Source organism: Kwoniella europaea, chromosome 1, assembly GCF_036810445.1.
Source record: "Kwoniella europaea PYCC6329 chromosome 1, complete sequence".
Lineage (NCBI taxonomy): Eukaryota > Fungi > Basidiomycota > Tremellomycetes > Tremellales > Cryptococcaceae > Kwoniella > Kwoniella europaea.
Window position 1 is genome coordinate 8,172,065 of NC_089487.1, and position 20,291 is coordinate 8,192,355.

General features: G+C 44.7%; 6 protein-coding genes across 6 annotated transcripts; 3 read left to right on the forward strand and 3 right to left on the reverse strand.

Moving 5' to 3' along the window:
• Nucleotides 1-232: 232 nt before the first annotated feature.
• V865_003091 (lysophospholipase NTE1) lies at nt 233-6,631 on the reverse strand (the record flags this gene model as incomplete). Its single annotated transcript, XM_066226890.1, has 25 exons — nt 233-248; nt 314-480; nt 537-609; nt 679-741; nt 816-972; nt 1,030-1,094; nt 1,163-1,241; nt 1,301-1,330; nt 1,471-1,969; nt 2,022-2,122; nt 2,177-2,231; nt 2,283-2,357; nt 2,408-2,444; nt 2,503-2,659; nt 2,724-3,032; nt 3,093-3,135; nt 3,183-3,188; nt 3,242-3,291; nt 3,348-3,469; nt 3,538-3,599; nt 3,665-3,874; nt 3,934-5,105; nt 5,165-5,957; nt 6,023-6,440; nt 6,495-6,631. The coding sequence occupies 25 exons, from the start codon at nt 6,629-6,631 to the stop codon at nt 233-235; spliced, it is 4,896 nt and encodes a 1,631-aa protein (XP_066082987.1).
• A 342-nt stretch (nt 6,632-6,973) lies between these two features.
• V865_003092 (uncharacterized protein) lies at nt 6,974-9,575 on the forward strand (the record flags this gene model as incomplete). The annotated part of the gene is made up of 5 exons (XM_066226891.1): nt 6,974-7,470; nt 7,530-7,689; nt 7,747-8,088; nt 8,151-8,433; nt 8,500-9,575. 5 exons carry the CDS (start codon nt 6,974-6,976, stop codon nt 9,573-9,575), a joined length of 2,358 nt encoding a protein of 785 aa, XP_066082988.1.
• Nucleotides 9,576-9,739: 164 nt separating this feature from the next.
• V865_003093 (uncharacterized protein) lies at nt 9,740-12,597 on the reverse strand (the record flags this gene model as incomplete). The annotated part of the gene is made up of 2 exons (XM_066226892.1): nt 9,740-9,991; nt 10,078-12,597. The coding sequence occupies 2 exons, from the start codon at nt 12,595-12,597 to the stop codon at nt 9,740-9,742; spliced, it is 2,772 nt and encodes a 923-aa protein (XP_066082989.1).
• Nucleotides 12,598-13,055: 458 nt separating this feature from the next.
• Nucleotides 13,056-14,342, reverse strand: V865_003094 (uncharacterized protein; the record flags this gene model as incomplete). Its single annotated transcript, XM_066226893.1, has 7 exons — nt 13,056-13,076; nt 13,139-13,196; nt 13,285-13,484; nt 13,601-13,766; nt 13,849-13,991; nt 14,055-14,165; nt 14,220-14,342. The coding sequence occupies 7 exons, from the start codon at nt 14,340-14,342 to the stop codon at nt 13,056-13,058; spliced, it is 822 nt and encodes a 273-aa protein (XP_066082990.1).
• Nucleotides 14,343-14,862: 520 nt separating this feature from the next.
• V865_003095 (uncharacterized protein) lies at nt 14,863-16,014 on the forward strand (the record flags this gene model as incomplete). The annotated part of the gene is made up of 3 exons (XM_066226894.1): nt 14,863-15,468; nt 15,577-15,777; nt 15,853-16,014. The coding sequence occupies 3 exons, from the start codon at nt 14,863-14,865 to the stop codon at nt 16,012-16,014; spliced, it is 969 nt and encodes a 322-aa protein (XP_066082991.1).
• A 776-nt stretch (nt 16,015-16,790) lies between these two features.
• Nucleotides 16,791-20,238, forward strand: V865_003096 (sodium/hydrogen exchanger 3; the record flags this gene model as incomplete). Its single annotated transcript, XM_066226895.1, has 10 exons — nt 16,791-16,876; nt 17,012-17,183; nt 17,517-17,591; nt 17,678-17,754; nt 17,853-18,059; nt 18,201-18,433; nt 18,488-18,690; nt 18,766-19,793; nt 19,878-20,050; nt 20,108-20,238. 10 exons carry the CDS (start codon nt 16,791-16,793, stop codon nt 20,236-20,238), a joined length of 2,385 nt encoding a protein of 794 aa, XP_066082992.1.
• Between the last annotated feature and the right edge of the window lie 53 nt (nt 20,239-20,291).

A 20,291-nucleotide genomic window follows, 5' to 3' on the forward strand; every position in this document is an offset into this window, starting at 1 on the left:
ATGTGAAACGTACTTGTCACTTTACTTCCCGTTGGTTTTTCGTGTTCCCGAAGTACAATCACATATTTGTTCCTTGTATATAGATATGTTTTCTTTTTGTTAATCATTAGTTCCATACATTTATATTTACATCAGACGTCGTTATATCGCGGACACGATGGATATTATCTATACTTCTTTGTTGTACTTCACCCAATATGCAACCCTATCATGAACTCATATCGATCACCGATTATATGGACATACGTCTGCAAGTACAGCACAAGAAATATCAGTCAGATTTCCCCGACAGAGATGAGTGGATCGAACCCACCTTAATCTATTACCTCTTTGGATCACTTTTGAACCTTTCGAAGCATCTACCAGACCGGTAGGTAGTTTACCTTCATCTTTCCATTTCTTCAATGTCTCTCTACCTGCTTGTAAACCTATATGAAGTACTTCGGAGAATCGTTTGAAACCGCCCAATGTGTCGAATTGCTAAAAAGTTATACTTCAGTGGAAACCCATCGATCAAATGGGACGAGCCTACACACCTGTACAGGCATAGCAACGTATAAACACCCCGGAGCATTCTTGACGTCTTCCAGCGTTTTCACACTCGACACGCTACGCGAAAAAGCATATCAGCTAATGCCTTCTGAGGATGCAACGGGACATTTAGCTGAAACCGCTCACTAGGTCAATCTCGAAGATATCTCAGTCATCGATAATACCTTCCTCTCGTAGAATGGATTGAATCTATTTGGTGCCGATGTTAGCTGCAACGCCATGATTCATGAAACCCTTCAATGTAGCTAAGTCGTTCCACTAACCTATTGATAAATATCCACCAACCCGATACTGAATCTCCATAATTCCTAGGACTGGTATCATCTATACTTCCTACATCTACCACTATGATATCCCTTATACCGTTCTGTCGTAAAGGTTCGATGGGTGTATTATCCATATATCCTCCGTCGACAAGTACTGAGGGGATCACAATCATTAGGAGCCAAACCGAGATTTGCAAAGGCTACCACTCACAATTGCCGTTATCAGACAGCGGAGGTAACAAACCTGCCAAAGTCATCGAGGCTCTCACGTACCGCCTAATCAATAAGTCCAACTCATCAGCTAGTGATTCAATCATGATTCTGAAAGTGGCAGCTGCACCTACCATGCATAACCTGTTCGATGTATTTCCATCCTGGAATGAGTGATATTTGTCGAATTGGCGAAAAACGGTATCCACATATCTATGAGGCATGGAAAGTCAGCTTATGACCTTTGCATCCAAAGCAAACACAAAGCTCACCTTCGATATGTGTATTATAGAATGCCTTGTCTAGAGCTCATTGTCAGCTACAGCCCCCGAAAGAAAGGATATATCTTGAGTTCCAGATACTTACAAATACCTCGGTCTATCGAATAAATTATCAGCATTATCCTCTTTTCTTTCGGCTTTCTTAACAGTACGTTACTTACTAAACTCATGTCCAGTCGTATAAGCCACAAAGGGATACGTCACATCACTCAAAATTCTCAACATCGATCCCATCCTACCTGCAAACTGCTTCGTCCTACCGGTGGTCTCCAACAGATCCGTCTCCTTAGCATAGAGACCTCCAACGAAACTTCCAATCGAACATCCTCCAATCGCATCAATGGGTATTCCAAATTCTTCCAAAGCCTGTAACATCCCAATATGCGATATGCCCCTCGCACCTCCTCCACCTAAAACCACTCCGATTTGTTTACCGCATAGTCTACGAGCTATCCTAGCGAAATCGTTCATATGTGAAGGTCGACGAGGTCTGGCAAATGGTCTTAAGCCCCTATATTTTCGGATTCGAGTTTCGACTCTTTCTCGTAAATGCTTGAATGCCGCTACTGCTGCCGCGTCGTGCACTGTTGGACTGACCTTGTGAGGAGTGACTACACCTGGTAACTCGACGTGATGATGGGCATGTACCCAGGGACGATTCTAAGAAGGAGTTTAGCTAGTAGCGCGATAATCATCGAGAGATGTAACTCACGACAAGCCAAGGGCGAGTCGATCCTGGAGCAACAGCCTTTTCATCATGTAGCAGGATAAGTTCTTTCCTAGCTGTCGTCTTAGTGGCGAGGAGCAATTTTTCTGTGCAGAGCATATATGAGCTACATGGATTCTCATACCTGAATCGAAGCTCACCATATTCTCCCAAAGAGGGATCATCTCCCATAGCCAGCACCAGCACTAAATCGGCCTGAATATCGACCATTAGCTATCGCATCTTTACTGCAGAAAGGGCACTTACTTGGCGTATACAAGTCAAAGTCCATTGGCTTGCTGGCGGAGAGTCCGCGACATATAATACCGTTCGAAAATGTTGCTATATCGCAGTATCAGCTTAAATTCAGCCTGTATTACCGGTCAGCTCACCTCTTGATCAGCAAGCCATCCAGCAACCTTGAGTTTCCTATTTCACCCATCATTCAGTAAGCTCGACCTTCATTTCCTATCGCTCACTAGCTTACCCGATTCTCGCAAAGGCATGTCTACCAAGATGACGCATCACAGTACCTTGGTCAAGGTACGATGTAGATGCACCTAATTCCTCCAAAGAAGTTTTCAACTTCCCTGCGAAATGAGCGACAGGCACATTCCTGTTGTTGCCAAGTATACAAACGGTCTCTGCAAATCCAAAATTTATGAGCTCATGCTTTTTCGCCTAATGCAAACCTTTCAGTCAACTCACTTAGGTTAACATCTGTCGTAGGGACGTTCAGAGGCAAATGACCAATCTTCATCTGTTCTCCCATAGCTTTCCTCACTCGTCCAGCTATCAACCTCATAAACTGCACAGTAGTCGCAGGATGCTTGATACTGATCGCATCGAACAAGGCCGCTGGTATTCTTACCAATTCGGAATCTCGTATAGCGTTGACAGTATCGGAACGGTCGACAGCTGTGATCACGTCAAGCTCGCCTATAGAGTCATTCTGACCATATTCTCGAAGGACTTGCATCGAGCCATCTTTATCGTGGAAAGATCGAAGTCGACCGTCTACGAAATCATCCTCAGCCAGAGAACCACTGCAGAGATACTATGTATCAGTTGACTCACTAATCACGATGTAAAAGTCGGTAGCTTTATCACCTTTCTCGTACTACGCAGTTGTCAGAATACAACCTGTTCCTGCCTTCAAAAACTTACGAGAACCTGAAATGGAGATTAGCTAAACTTCAATACTAATAGTTATTGGTCTAGCTCACCTGACCAGCACCAAGCTGCTGCCAATCCAACCCAGCATCGATATGCAGGACTAGCAACAAAAGATCAGCTATATGTGCGGCGGCATCAACCTATTTTGCATCTTACCGAGGGGAGACAAAAGTGATAACAATCTCTTCGCAAGAGTCAGTAATACGATTGGTCGCCTTTCGATGATCTTTTCCAGCGTATGATGAGGCAGGAAACCGACAAAACAGTCCGTCTTGGCGCTGGATGTCATACACTCGTCAATTATCAGGATTTTCGCTCAAACCTATTTCATATCTAGCCGACTTACGTGATATTGACATAAGAATCAGTACTGCACAAGGACGAAAGATAACCAGCTATTCCACCGGGCTGTATGCGATTATGCGAATATCAGGGTTAGCTGTGGAATATGAAGTTGACATCGATCAGCTTACCTTAACGGTGTATAAAGTCTCTTCGCCCTTTCCGCTACCGAAAGGAGATGAATAACCGTTATTGTGACTTGTGTCCAGTCCCAAGGCAGCACCGAACGGTCTACCGTTGACATTCGTGAACGTTGATGGTGGTGGACTTGCACTCGTAGGATTTACAGAAGGCGATGATCGAGGAGTTTCCACTCCACTTTGATGTACAGGCAATGATGTCTTCAACCGGGCAATGAATCAGCTATCTTTCTCCAGGCTCTGATATCATGCCAGCTCACCTCGAGGAATCCATCAATAACATAATACATCCCCGGACTTCTTTCACCCTCTTTGACCAAAACACTTCCTTTCTTAAAGAACAGGATTTCCACGTTGCCTTCCAAATCCTTCAATACCTTCTTATCACCAGCGGCAGTCCCAAATTGAGACTCATGTAGACTAGCTGAGATACTACTCGCTTCATCATCATTCACTTTCGCTTTCAATGCTGCTTCTCTTAACATTCCCCCTATCACTCCCTCGTGCGTCGAGGCAGCCATCATATCCAGTACATTTCCGAAAGGCGATTTGACACCTGGTCTACCATTAGGAGGGAACATTGGCGAATTCGGGGTTGATACCGCCGAGACCGATGGTGCGAAGGAGTTTCTTCCGATGGAATCGATATTGCTCTCAGTAGGTTGAGCTAGTCCAATAGATCTTGCTATACTCATCAGGACAGCTTCTTTCAGATCAAACGATTCATCTTCTGGTGTACCGTAATCCCCTGAGGAAGGGGTAATGGCAACTCCGTTATGATGTGCTAAGTCTGTTGAAGATCCAGGAAACCTTCCCATCCAAGTATCCATTCTAGGTAGTCCCGGTGTCTGCACGCCAGGTCGGTAGTACGCTCCTCCTTTCTCATCAGGTACATTCATCTGACCCATAGCTAAATCACCAGCTGCCACCTGCTTCCTGAAGGCAGACTTGCGTCTGACGAATTCACTTCCATGCCTTGCAGCCGAGTCCGGACTGAATACGCCAGCTGAAGGTGGCTCAATTGCAGTATTGCTATCAGACGTTTTCTCCGCTGGCGATTCTGCAGCGACAGCCGCATCGATCTTGCTGAGTGCTTGTAAACCTTTGACGGAAAGATTACCACCCTTGACTGAAGGAGTGGAGGGTACTTGTTGTGGAGTAGCCGAGGGTAGCGAAGGAGCTTTGACCGTAGGACTAGATGGAACATAATTGAAGTAGTCTTTACCGGATATTCGACCACTAGGGGATGAACCGATGGACGAGAAGTTCTTCTGACTCCTGTCCTTAGCTTGAGCTTCGGGCTGGAATCGATTTCGCAGAGCTTGCATGCCCCCTCCAGTATAGAACGATCTAGGAAGAGGGTGAGAAACAAGGGAGTTGAGGGAAGATTCAGATCGGAGGATTTCTTTGGTCAATCCGAGATATTTGTGGGCTAAAAGATATCCATCGTCAGCTTCTAGGTGGACATTCACAGCCTTAAAGACAGCTCACCAGTCATAAATGTTACTCTACTGAACCTTTCCAAAACTACCTGAACCACTGTTCCACTTGCCTTTGGGAACTTCCTGGTAAGTTTCCTGAAAGCAGACGCAGGAATGACAGCTAATGTACTATCCACAGTCGCTCTTGCGATAGTTCCTTTTAAGGCAGCAGCGCCAGTATCTTCGCGTCTCGGTACTCTTCTGAGCGGTCTAGGTGAGTCGTGTAAAGAAGTGGTAGTCGAAGGAAACGTTCCAGGCTGCGGCCCTGTCTGAGGCGATGGATGAAGAGAGCTTGATTGTGATCTGCCTCCCGCAGGCGAAGGAGAGACCGTTGCTGGCATGGAGTAAGAAGGCTGTTGTCCCGCATCTTCCAAGTCTTGGTGTACAGCACCACTTCTTGTTCCTAGAGAAGACGATCGCTGATGATGTGGTCTGCTACTTCCGCTAGTAGGTGATGTATTTTCCGGACTTCCAACCCTTTTACTCAATACTTCATGGTCGAGCTGACTGACATCTGAGTTTGCCCTGGTTTTACCTCTGTTTTCACCTGGAGGAGCTAGGGGAGGCTCTCTGCTCATATCGTCATCATCTAGTACTTCTCCATCTTCATTCTCGTTTGGTGGTGTCCACGAAAGCTTTATGTCTTCGGTGAACAAGGATAAAATGGAAAATAGCGACGAGAGCGTACCGCCAGTGGATACCTCATTCAATAGGTGATATCCATTGAAGGATGATGTACTTTGATTATATGGGTCGGGTGACGATGGAGTAGATCTGCTGAGAGGTGACGAATCGGGGGCGAACTGAAACGAACTATCATTAGCTATGCTTTTGGTGCACAAGGTAATAAATACCGTGTTTCACGTACAACCTGAACTTTTCCTTCAACGACACACCAAAAGTCTCCACCACCTATATCCAGCGTATCTCCAGCGGCCAATCGTCGAGTCTGCAGATGTCTGCTCAACTCGTGGAAAACAGGTTTCTCGAGGTATCCAAATATTCTAATTGCCGAGAGGAAATCATCCAGGTAGTTGTGGAAAGATCCTGATCTACTTCTTTTGTCGGTTATACCTATTCCAGGAGTATCTAGAGGTAGTAGCTCTGCCGTTAAGGAAGGTGGAGAGGGAGGTGGGAGAGCAGGTTCCTTGAGTTTGGTATATCGCGTCAGGTATCGATATCGTACTAAGAAGAATAGACCTAATAGTAATGCTGCGAAGAGCGCAAGGAAGTGGGGAAAGCCGAGTGAGATGGTCAGACTGTAGTGAAGTATCCTGACGATTGCGCTATGGTCGAAGGTCTCTGTTAGCTGTATAGCAATCAAGCAGCAGGTAGCTCACCTCGGAAGGCCAATGGTCAACACCCCCACCAAACTCCTAAACCCTTGAAGGACATATAAGATGGCATAGATTACCGCTACGGCCAGAGCGATAAGAGGGTTACCATTGGCGTCGGGCGGTGGAGGCACGGTAGACATAATGCCTCTCAGCTGCTGCTGTCAATATCGATATTTTATGACTCTTGAACGAATTCAGTATCTTCCAGAATCTAAGGGTGACAAGGAGACAAACGTAGAGAGGCATTCATCCTTGTCTTCTGTCAACATCCGACGAGGGTGGTCGGGGCACCGGACATTGGGCATACCACGTGGGATTGGTTCCGCTTACATGGTGCCCCGCACCAGTAGAAATAGATATATTTTTGTTGATCCAAAAATCAAAATTACTCGAGTAAGTAGCGTCCCAACAAGATATGATATGATCCTTGCATTTGCTCATTTTAAGCTTCGTATTCCGACTCACTGAAAAGGACGTCCAATATGTCAGCCCTGGCAGCCAGACGAGCTGCAGCTCTTCTCGCGTCTCAAAATTCTACGCCTTCAACTTCGAAAACTCCATCCCCCGGGCCTAGTGCAGCTTCTTCACCTTCTCCCGAGATATTGGAGAGCGAGTCAGATGAAGAAGGAAGCACCCCTCCTCCGCCTCCACCACCTACCAACAAGAAGAGAAAACTGCGTAAATCATCCCCGCCACCATCGCTTCCTCGTCAGTCGCAATACAATGATAGCTCACTTTCGATGACTATAAACCCTGAACCTGCCATCGCAAAGTCAAATAGCAAGAGACGATTTTCACCATCTGCACCAGCCGAGGAGCCCGACGTAGTGTCCGAAAATGGTAGTGATACATCCATGGGGGATAGTGATGCAGACCTAGCTGAGGAAGGTATGAACGATGTAGATGAAGGTAGAGCTCAATGGAGTGTTCCTGTAACTTCTGTTGATTCAACTCCTGGTCCATCAAGGAGCAAGACGAGGTAGGTTAAATTGCGATACAGAAATTGATGAACGAGACTGATGAAATCATGATCTTCAGACACGCCATTCATGATAGTATCAATATCGACAATACGTCGAAATTCACTCCGCTGGAGAACATCAATCTATATAAAGTATCGCAAGATGACTTACGGTTGGCTGGACTGAAAGATGATTATGCGGGAGATGGGATGATCATAAGTCTAGCCAAAGAAGAGGTAAGCCGTTTCGCCGTGAGAGCTTCCAATAAACAGCTTACTTTGTACTTTATATAGACTCTGATCATTGCCGGTACATACATCTTGACCCCCTTGTCAGGAAGCATATCTATATCTTCCTGTACTCTCACTTGCGATGGCCCGTCGTACCCCGTCTTCGCTCCTACCTCTCATCCTCTACCCGTCATCTCGCCGGTCTCTTCCAGAACGAATCAGGGAGCTGTACTACCCTGGCTTAGCAAGCTTGATTTACCCAAAGGATTCAGAAAGGGAGAAACACTATTTCTAATCAGAGAGAATAATTGCGGTATAGACGGATTGAGGTATGGTGCTGTACCGGGATTCGCTCATATATGGTTGGAAGAGATAGGAAGTTGGGGTCTCAAGGGTGTTCATCCCGTATGTTCCCGTCTACCTTCCGTATTGACGGTCTGATGACCTGTTGACGTTGAGTTGTACAGGTAATTGGATCATTTTCCACTCCCATATATCCTCATATAACTCCACCAACATGGTCCGAAGCTCTATCTTCCCTCTCATCAAATGAGGAAGATGGTGAACGACCATTTGTAGGGCTTATCAAAGGTCCAAAGCGATCTGGTAAATCCACTTTCGGACGAGCGTTACTGAATAATCTTCTGGAGAAGTACGAGAGGGTAGCTTGGTTGGAATGTGATCTGGGTCAAGGCGAGTTTAGTGCGGGTGGTATAGTAGGATTATGGGTTCTGGACAAACAAGTTTTAGGTGAGTAACATCCAACATACTGTTTCGAAATTTCGTACTGATCATTCATTCACTTGTCGTAAAAAGGTCCATCGTTCACCCATCCATCAATACCTTATCGAGCCCATTATTTAGGTACATACACGCCTCTCACTTGTCCAGACGAGTACATCACCTCCCTCAAACATTTATTGGAAGTTTACAAATTCGATATCCAACATTCACTTTCCACCTCTACTTCTACCACCACGAACAAAATCAACGATCAAGTACCATTAGTGGTTAACACTCAAGGATGGGTAAAAGGTCTAGGTGAAGAATTATTACAATCCATTGAAGGAATGTCTGAACCTACACATATATACTCATTCTCTTCTCCATATGAAGATGAGCAGCAGTATACCAATACGAATGGATGGACGAATTCACCAGTATATCCAACAAGCCTATTACCCGATACATACTCCAACGAAAATGTACAGGTCAAGCAGATCATACTTGAATCAGCACCTATCACACCCCTACAAGCTAGGTTCTCCGCTGCTGATCTAAGGGTATTATCGATCTTATCGTACTTCTACAGTTCAATCTCGCCCGAAGGAGTTAAGTGGGACTTCGTTAAACCACTTACATACCTTAACCCGTGGGAAGTAGAATACGGTACAGATACGAACAAAGCGATTAATAGGATATATATGATAGGAGAAGGTAGTGAAGGTGTCTTGAGTGAAGATCTGGGTATAGCTTTGAATGGGTCGATCGTCGCTTTGATCGAGTTCATCAATCCGATATCTATGGTTGAAGATGGAGATGAAGATCAGGTTTATCTACAAGGTAGATCACCGCCGGAATTGGATTCGATAAATTTTCTAGGATTAGGTTTGATACGATATATTCAACCTTCGTCTTTAACCTTGTTAGATGGTAAAAGTCACCTCCTAACTCCTCTTTCGGCGGAAGTACTGGGTAGATGTAAAGGGTTGATCAAGAATGGTGCTATCGAATTACCAACTCCGGGATTGCTAGATTGGTCAAAATTAAATCCTTCGACTCAAGGAGAGGGTGAAGAAGGGGAGATACCGTTCTTTGATAAGAGTGGGATCGAAGTTGTCGGAGGGGAGAGAAGGAGATGGAGGAAGAATATAATGAGGAAAGGGATGTAGGTGTAAAAACTCGATATAACATATTTGATTGGATAACGGGATGTAGTCATCATGAAATGATGCATGGAGTACTGTTACTGTACTTCAAGTATGCATGATCTAACCAAAATGCATATAAACATGATTGTTACAACTATTCCATATCTATACCGTACCCAACTCGATCAAACCCCATTTCCATTAACACCGCCTGCATTCTTCTGATTACTCTTCTCAACAATACTCAGCAAACTCTTATGAAACCCTTCCCATTGCTCTATCAAATCTTTTTGATCATCAATTAAATCATTCAAATAACTTTCCAAAGTATTCTTGAATTCTTCAATACGTTCTTTCTCAAATCTTACAAATTCCGATTTGACCAACCGAGTGAGATGTTCGAAATTTGAATGTTGTTCACGAACCGTTCTTTCGGCCTATTCCCGTTGACAAAAGACAAAAATAATTAAATTAAGTCAGTGGGGATCTATAACGATCCAATATCTACCAAGCAAGAACTGACCTCTGCAATCTCAGCCAAAGACTGATTGACTCTATCTCCCAATTTCCCTTGATTCCTCAATTTCTCTCTTGTCGATTTCAACCTCGTCAATTCCCTTTCCGAAAATTGCCATACATTCCATGCTTTAATTCTACCTCCAAAAGCCACCCTCACACTCTGTATAAACCTAATATACTCTTCTGCCAGATTCAATAATTTGATAACTTCCAATTTCGCTTGATTCTCATACAAGTTCTTCTCCCTTTCAGCTATTCCAGCTAAATTCGCTAAACTTGTCGAAAGGGATATACCTAAATCACTTTCAGATAATGCAGTAAGACTTTCTGAAAATTCCAAGATACTTTGTGAAAGTTCTAACTTCTGTTTTGAAGATTGTTCGATCGATTTGCTTAATTGTTTTAATTGATTTTCCAAAGTATTCAAAAAGTTATTCCTCGATTCAAACCAATCATCAAATTCATTGAACTTCATTCCTAATCCCATTCCAGTCAATCCACCTAATATCCCACCGGTAGATCCAGTACTAGCATTTTGAAGTTGTTGATATTTCTCATTAGCTACTATCTCCTGTTTCCTATTTTTCGAATCAACACTGAACGAATCACTTTCTAAGAACAGCCTCAAATCCGGGTCAAGTTGAAGAACGGGATGAGAAGTAATCTTTAAGAGGAACTGTTGGAGTGCCGAACGACGAGTTTCGATGAATTGATCTTGGAATCTACCGAAGGTATGTTTACCTGGCATAGGAGGTATGATTATACATGGATTATTTGAAGTTAGAATTTCAGACAACCATAGGAAATCGGAAAATCTTCGTAAGACTGAGAAATTCCCTTTTCGATAATGAGGTGAAGTGGTTGATGTCCGTACGGTGTATACCGTATATCCACGTACAGGATCACCTACTTTGGTAGGATCACTGACAGTTATTTGAAATACTGGTAGAGTAGATATCTTACGACGAGGTGAGGTAGTCGGTGTTGATGTACTCCCGTCTTCACCTGGTGAGACCGGTTCCTGACCGCCGCTAGTTGAACTTGATAGGTAAGTATTCAATCTTGATGGAGAAGCAAAACCGTTAGGTGGTCCAGCAGAAGCCAAAGCATCTTCCATCGAAGCCTCGCCCCAACCACTGGTAGACTCATCGTTGTTACCCCACATATCGGATCTAGTCGTTGCACTGACCAGGCTAGGTCCACCTTTACCAAATAGCCCGTCTTCATGATCATCGTCTAGTACCCCCCATCCCTTTCCACCAAACCTCGAGGATGGAGGGCTAACCACTTCTGAAGCGGAGGCCGCACCCCATTCTTTCTCCGGTACGGGAGGAGCAGGAGCAGAGCCACCTATAGAAAGTGATTTGAAACCATAATCTTCCTCTGCAGATTCCGCTGAAGTAGGTGCATCTAGAGGAGAGACCGAAACTCTATCAGTCGAAGGAGTAGCCAACACCGAGGACGTGTCCGTGATGTTGTTATTTGCAGGTGGGAGGGGTGTTGGGACTCGTGAGATTGTAGGTGTAGCCGCAGTAGATTGTGGTAAAGGTATCGATGTGGGTGATTTGATCGTAGGTGTAGTAGGTGTATCATCTTTGTTTGGGGAGGAGGGGGACGTTCGAGTAGGAGTTGCTGTCTCTTGAGAAGGCTCTTCCGCCTCTTGGACGGATGGCTTTGACTCATCTGTCTTGTCCTTTGAGTTTCCTCCATCGTCTTTACTGTCCACTTCGACCTTCTTCTCCTGGAGATTTTCCGCATCCTTCGATCCGTTCTCCTTCTCCTGCTGATGGTTGACTATATTCTCTTCCTTCTTCTCCTCTTTGGCAGGTTTCTTCAAAGCATTAGGAGTAAAAACATAAGTCTTCTTTTCCACCTTACTAGCAGAGGCAGGCGAGCTAGTCCGAGGTGCGGGCGTAGACTTCACAAAAGCTTTCTTTAACGATTGTTCCGGATCAGATTCAGCCATCAAATCCTCATCTATGAGGGATGAGGGTAATCCCTTGATCTTCGGCTGAGGTTGAGGAGGTTGAACATTAGTTGGTAGATAATCATCATGGAGAGGCTGCGGAGAGGAGAAAGGTTGATTGACAGGATCAGAGTGGCCAAATGGATTGGAAGAAGGTTCAAATGGGTTTATGTGCGGTTCTGGTAAAGTCGGAGTGTTGAAAGAACTACTTGCATATACCCCTTGATTGTCATTTTGCTGCTGTTGTTGTTCCCTCGCTGCTATGACAGAAGGTGGATCAGGCAGTTTACCAATTGAATCTTCGTTAATCTTCTGTACATAAGGTGATATTTCTTCTCTGGGCGAATCAGGTGTACCGAATGGTCTTGTATCTTGCTGAGGAGGAAGGGGAGGTGAGATGGTAGATGAGAAGGGAGTGGAGAATGACGGTGTGCTATCTGAGAATGGGTTGGCCCATGGATCGTCTGCTGCGTTGGGTACGGTCGGGCTGTCCCATGATGGTTTGGCGGGAGCTGCGGTGGAGGAGAGTAGCGCGGAGAAAGAAGCTTCTTCGTCCATCTTGCGGGACGATGATGGGGCTTATGAGGATGATGGATTGGAGAGATGCAAGAAGAAAGGGATGGATGAGAAGTTGAAGTGAATGAGGTTGAGCCGGTTATGTGTTGAGTGCGTTGTGATGATGATGGTATGTGCTTTCAATCGTCCCTGACTCGCGCCTTACAGTGGCGTAATCGAATATGAGGGCCAAAGAACCGTTGGATTCTTGATATTGCAGATTGTGGACAAATGATATGCATCTGTTCAGATAGCAGTTAGACCAAGGACGGCATCTGGTCCTCCTGAAAGTGATTTATAATGCATAGCTCGCACATCTGGATAGAATGATAGGGTATTTATGAACACGATTGGGGAAACATCTTGATTTACATTTCTAGTGCCATATCCAGTTCGGTCGTTGGAATATATTCCATGTACTACATCTCATTGTTTTGTATCGATCATCATTCTCCAGTCGTCTAGGCAGTCGATTTGACGTGCTGAACACGGTTTGTTAGAACTTTTCTGGTGTAAAGAATGAGATATCTGAACAGAAACTTACCAAATCATCGATCGTAGAAAAGAGCATACCATCACTCATGAGTTGTTCAACAGCATCCCTATCGATATGAAGATGATGATGATGAGCAATCTGCAGACTGATACCATTCCGATGACTAAATGATCAAAGTCGAGGGACAAACTCACATGACAGCCTCTCCATTACCACTTCCCACTTGTCGAGAGATTAACGAAACATGTACTCCATCATCTGAGTCATCTTTCGATACGAATTCCATGATCTTTCGCTGTAAGCTTGGAAGACCAGCAAAGGCAGATTCGTTAGAGTGAGATTGGATACCGGCTGAGTAGTCAGCATGTGATGATCCAGCTGGTGCGGCACCGCCCTATAGCGTTGAGTATTATGATCAGCTATCAGTATCATGAGGTATGACAATGGCTGGTACACAGGTGTTGGAACCGGGTAAGGCCAAGGAGAATAAGGGGAAGATCAACCACTTACCCCTCCGGTAGTTGCACCTCTCAACTGCAAGCTGACGTACAAAGCTTTCAGGAGATGATGATGAATTTCGTTGAAATCCGTTATCGGTCTAATATGAGTCGCTGAGATATGTCGTTTGCCCCCAAACATCTTGATCGATCCCATTATACCGACGTAGTGATCTTGTCTAAACGTTATTCCACATCAGTAAGCAATCGTTGTGATGGAAGAGAAAAGTCGAGCGAAGACCTGGAAGTCACTTTACTCACTCGATGCCCTTGGCTTTACCATTCTCATCATCTGCCGAATCCAACCATAATCTAACATCTATATATCCCGTTCCATCACCAATCTCGTAAGAAACGTTGGTAGCTGATGATGATGAATTATGAACTGATCCAATCAACAATACCTAATTTCCTCGTGAAGATCAGCTTGGTTTCCTTTGAGGAGAGGGGAGAGAAAGCCAGCTGACCTGAGCGACTTCCACCCCATCAATGACGAAATCAGCATCCGCATGAACTTGCTCAGCAGCTAAAATCTGCTTGATGGTTACTGGTCGGATCGTTTGATTTCCCCCTCTTCCCTATAACCGTCCGTCATAAGCTGATATTCGCAACATGTTAAAGATTGAGCTTACCTTCTTTCCTCCAGGTGAATCTTGTGATCCGTAGGGTGATCCTCCAGCTACGAAGCCACCACCACCGCCTCCTCCACCACCGTAATATGGGTTTTGATTATCGTCTGGGTGATCGAAATCCATCATTTAGTATTGATTATGAGGTTGAGGGAGAGACTGGGAGAAGTAGAAAGAAGAAGGAAAGATGACTCACAGTTGCTCATTTTATAGGTCTTATATACCTTGCTATCTGTATGGCTGTATGTGTACGAGGAAGGAAGATTTGCTTTGACTTTACTTTTGATGGATCGACTTTGACTTTGGTTGACTGGACATGCAACATTATCTCTGCAGCTCAGCAAGATATTGGAAGACGCGTCGCGTATCCACGTGGCTCTGGGCCAATTTAGGATAAAAAGAGATAAAATCGGATGTCAGATATTCCCCTTCCTACCTTATCACACCCCCTTGCCTGTTGACTTGTTTTGATTTTCCCACTGACATATAAACCATGAGATGAGATCGTATCACATGATCTCCATCCCCATACACGCTTCTCCACTCTCAACGTCCACCTTCGCAACCCATCAACAACAACCATACATCACCCGCACCCGCACACATACCATCAAGTGAGCTCATCTGAACGGGATCAATCGCAACCATGTCAATAGCGGAACCATCACCCAGCACACGCTCACCGTTCTTGGATCAACCCACTCTCGACTCACTCTCATCTGCTACAGCCGGTGCTACTCGAGGGGACGGTGACGATGAGTCTGGTAATCCACTTAGCGAATTCGCCCAACAGGTACTAGGTGTAGAATCAGATTCGGATGCACATAATTTGTTGGATCTGGGTAGAAGTGAATATGCAATCATCAATGAGGAACAAACTTTCAACGATTTATTACAGAACCAACATCAAGAAAAAGAACACGAACATGACCATGGGAATGGTCAACATCAACATGAACATGAGATTGATCCGGGATTAGAGAATGAATTATCCAGACAATTCACAGAATTAGATGAATCGCAAAGGAATCAATCCCAACACGAGAATCACGACCATGTTGTGGACGAAAACACAAAGCAAGGTGAACAGATATCCACGTTGGTATATGGTGGTAGGATAAGTAAGCGAAAGAGAGTGAATGTTGGAAATGGTACAGGAGGGGATAGACCTGCGACAGAAGAGATTATAACGGACGCGGATGGAAACCCGGTAGGACCACATGAATATGTGAGGTTGAAGAAGGATAGTCATGTGAGTGATGCCCACTCGTCCCGCTGTAGCGTTTTGTATACGTGACAAGAGTTTATCTATCCACTATATCATGTACGAGAGCTGATGCTGATATACATAACTTTGCAGAAAGAAGTCGAAAGACGTCGTAGGGAAGGTATCAACGACGGAATCAACGAGATCGCCCAGCTGATACCTGGAGGGACCGATAGAAAAGGAAAGGGGACGGTATTGAAGAGAGCAGTAGCTTATATAATTGAATTGAATGATAAAGTGAGAGCGGATCAAGAGGAATTGACAAAGAAGGATATCGAGAAACATGATCTCGAGGTGAGCTTGAAATGCATATCCCCTTGTTTGGAGAGGTCATGTATGCTTATAACACATATTTCGGACTGTTTTCAGGCTCAATTGGCCCATCTTCAAAGACAGATGCAGGAAGAACGAGATCGATCGATGCGATTCGAAACTTCATGGCGAGAAGCTGAAGATAGAGCGGCAAGTTCGAACTTTGAGGTTGAACGTATACGGGATGAGTTGGAACAACTGAAGAAGTCACAGGCATGAGTGGTTGATTGCTCCATGGATAGAAGTCCAAGAGAATTTATTATTCAGGTCAAGCAGTTCAATGTGGGGTTTATAGTGCTTGTAATCCTGAGGAGAGAGGATGAAGGGATCTAGTTAAACAACGTGTGAATCTGTGTTTCTTATTTCTTATTTCGTTTTCAGGTTCTTTGTTTTCGTTTTTCGTCAGGTTTTTCAAGATATCTACGATGAGTTTGTAGATCTCAGACGTAGGAGGGTTGTATACATCTTGTTCGTATATATGGGGACATGTAGACAAGGTTGAGTATGAATCTGTCTATGTATGTAAATAGCGGTGATGTCCGCCAGATCTCTGTTTTAGCTTGACGTGTAACGTGAACGTGAATGAGGATGAGCAAGTGAGTCAGTGAGTGAGACAGCTGCTACCTAATCTTTGGGGTCATACTACTGGACATATAACCGGAATTCATCTTCACGACGATTCACTGCATTTGGTACCATATATCACGATCTAGATACGTACGAGATACAAGCAGACCGGCTTGACTTCCAACTCTCGACTTCGCCCACCCGTTGTTAGGGAAATTCTCCGACTTTTGAGACTTCACGTTTCACCTCATCATCAATTGCTTGGCTTTCTCTCACATCGACGTATCATCGAATCTCTCGCAAGAGCAGAAGATATCTTGTGAAGTACAGGGGACATATAGCAACACAGTATCAATAGGACAGTAGCTCTAGTAGCATCAGCGGCAGAGGACGGAGACCTCCTTCAATCTCAATCTCATCTTTCAAAGATGTCTTTATCGGGAGGTTCGACGACTCCTATCCTAACCCCGCCAGCAGAGGTGATCAACCCAGCCGACGAGGAGTTTTACGCATCGTGAGTACCATTACAACACTATCCCCGGTAGCTCTACCTCGACCTCGTCTGTCAGACAAGAGCAACGACCATACTTGATCATCCTGATTGTCCTTCCGTGAGAGTTACAGCTAACACCGACTCGTCGCTGTATAGATGGGGTCTATGTATCCTATGTCTCCTCCTGATCGGAGCGCTTATAACGTCATATTACCTCCAGATCAAGAGGATAAGAGCAGTGCACGAAACGGTAGTTTCGATATTTGCTGGGATGGTAGTAGGGTTGATCATCAGGTTGTCGCCTGGACATATGATTAGGGAGATGCTGGTGAGTGAGAAATAACATTTGAATTCTCCGAGAGCGAAGGTGATGATACTATGTGTGAGAGACGGAGAAGAGGTGATGAGATGAGTCAAGGGGCAAGGCGAGGGGGGTCATTGGATTGGGAGAGGATAGCATGGAGAAGGATGAGAGTGGACGAAGGGCGAGGAGGAGAAGAAGGGCCAATAGGAGATGGAATAAGTTCATCCCGACCAGCGATGATATGGCGTCGTCACGATTCTTTGTAGTATTGAGGTGGGAAGGTATAAGATGGGACGACCGATAATATAGCATATTTTCATATCACACGCTGATCATCTCTCTCCTCCTGCTCGATAGTCATTCAAACATACATTCTTCTTCAACGCTTTACTACCACCTATCATCTTAAATTCGGGATATGAATTAAAGCAGGTGAGTGAGATATCTCCCAGACTCAATATACCATTTGTGACCATCAATCAAGTTAATAAGCTGATGTATTCTATCGCTTCATACAGGAAAACTTCTTCAGGAATTTCGGTGTGATTTTGACATTTGCGTTTCTCGGTACATTCATCTCAGCAGTAGGAATAGGGTGAGTGTTTGGCCCGTCCTTCTCCTTCCCCAGCTCCAGGCCCACGCGATCCATATCTTAGCCGAAAAGAAGCTGATCATCGTGATTTGATATCGCAGAGTTTTGGTATACATCTGGTCGTTCCTAGGCTTAGAAGGTCTGAAATTCACCCTTTTGGAATGTCTAATCTTCGGTTCGACCCTGTCTGCCACCGACCCTGTGACGATCTTGGCTATTTTCAATACGGCCAAAGTCGATCCCAAGTTGTATTCAATCATTTTTGGAGAATCGATACTGAACGATGCCGTCAGTATCGTCATGTACGAGTGAGTGTCTATTTCTTTTCTCTAGATTCATCGCCGTCATCAAAGTCTCCTGCGAATGGATCGCCATGTTTCTCGCATATTGGTACGAAAAGGATGAATATCCTTGAACATAGCATATAACTGACTGTTCATCTTCACTAGAACCCTCTCTCAGTTCCACGGTGAAGATATCTACCTATCATCCCTATTCCACGGTGTGGGCATTTTCTTGTTCTCCTTCCTGGTATCGATGGCTTTGGGTGTAGCATTCGGTCTAGCATGTTCCTTAGGTCTCAAGCATTCTCATCTGGCAACTTACCCTCATATCGAGAGTTGTCTGGTGGCTCTGGTGGCTTATACAAGTTATTTCTTCTCAAATGGTATCGCTATGAGTGGTAAGTTGGATATCCACTTTGTACTTCTGCCCATCTGCTGATTGATATGAATAGGTATCGTATCGCTCCTGTTCTGCGGAATAACCCTAAAACATTACGCCTATCATACGATGTCGAAACGAACGCAAAGGACAACGAAATACATGTTTGCGGTACTGGCACAATTGTCGGAAAACTTCATTTTCATCTATCTCGGTTTGAACTTGTTTACTCAAGATGTACAGGTATTCAAACCCTTGTTTATCCTTGTTTCCGCTGTAAATATCTTTGGTCTAGCTATGTCCTGACACTAAGGGTAGTCTCAGCTAACATACCTTGTGCTACTTTATTAGATCGCCGTCATGGCATCCCGTTACGCGGCAGTCTTCCCCTTGTCAGAACTTATCAACTGGGTCTACCATACTCGAGGACAGCGATACGAGGAACTACCCCACTCCTATCAAATGATGTTATTCTGGGCGGGATTAAGAGGAGCAGTCGGTGTAGCATTGGCAGCGGGAATCACCGGCGACAATGCCGATGCGCTACGAACCACAATCTTAGTTGTAGTGGTATTGACGGTGATCATATTTGGTGGTACCACCGCTAGGATGTTAGAGGTGTTAGGTATAAGGGTAGGAGTAGAAGATGAAGATGCCTCTTCGGATGATGAAGCTGAAGGATGGACCAGCTACAATGGAAACTTGGCATTATCCATGGGTCCAGGATCAAGACGATATGCGGGACAGAACGGAAGAGGATACAGTTACGGAGGAGGTGAATATGACGATAACGAAATTGAAAATGGAATCGATCTTCATTCACCTGAGAATTCACCTTATATCTCTTCTTCATCCAAGAATCAACTTCATTTACCTAGATCCAGGCAGGCTTCCATGGGAGCTAGGTCGACTTTCGGTACGAACAATTCTAGATCTGGGTTCTCGACGAACTCAGAGTCAGATGATAATGAGGAGGTCTTACCTTCTGCTGGACCTAGTGGGGAGTATGAAGGAGGACGTAATGATGAAGAAGGTGGTGTGGGTGGTGGGTTAGGAGGTATAAGACCCGGAATGATATTTAGAGATGGACAGTGGTTCACTGCATTAGACGAAAGGTATTTACTTCCATTGTTCAGTAATTCCGTTACTGCCCGAAGACATCATGCGAAGAAAGCGACTAGGAAAGTTAGCAGTGGTTTGTATAATGCTGCTGGGGAGAGGGAAGGAAGAGGAAGTGAAAGCGGACATGGAACTCCAAGAGGTGGTAATTCCTTGGAACTCAACCGCGGTGGTCAAGGGCAAGGGACAGATGAAGATTATGCTTATGATGGTGAAAGTGAGAATGGGAAAGTGAAAAGTGGATTACCAAGGACGTTTAGGTGAGTTTACTCAACTTGCATAAACTGAATTTCGTTTAAAGCTGGGCCAAAATTGAACTGATATCCTGTGTTACGGGGAAATAGCGGTTCGGTAACGGATTTCTTCTTTGCCAAAGCCGATCCTTCATCATCGACAACGAACCTACATCAATCATCTTCAAACATATCTTTACCACTAGAAGATCGGAGTAGGGGTAACTCAAGTAGCGGACCTGGACCATCGACATCAACGAATATAAGGAGAGGTAGTGGGGATGGTAAATGACTACTTGGTTCAAACTCGAATTACGGTTCCACACCTACCCCGACTGTAGTCTCTGTTCCAGCCAATGTGAAGACTAACCCTAATCCTAATGAACAAGGTTGGATATGGACTGGATCCGGAGTTGGTGAAGTGGAAGGAACCAGTAGAAGTTCGACACCTAAATTGACTAAAGGTGATTAATCCGAAAATGTCAATATAAGGTTTTTTATATAGATGGACTCTTTTCGTTTTAT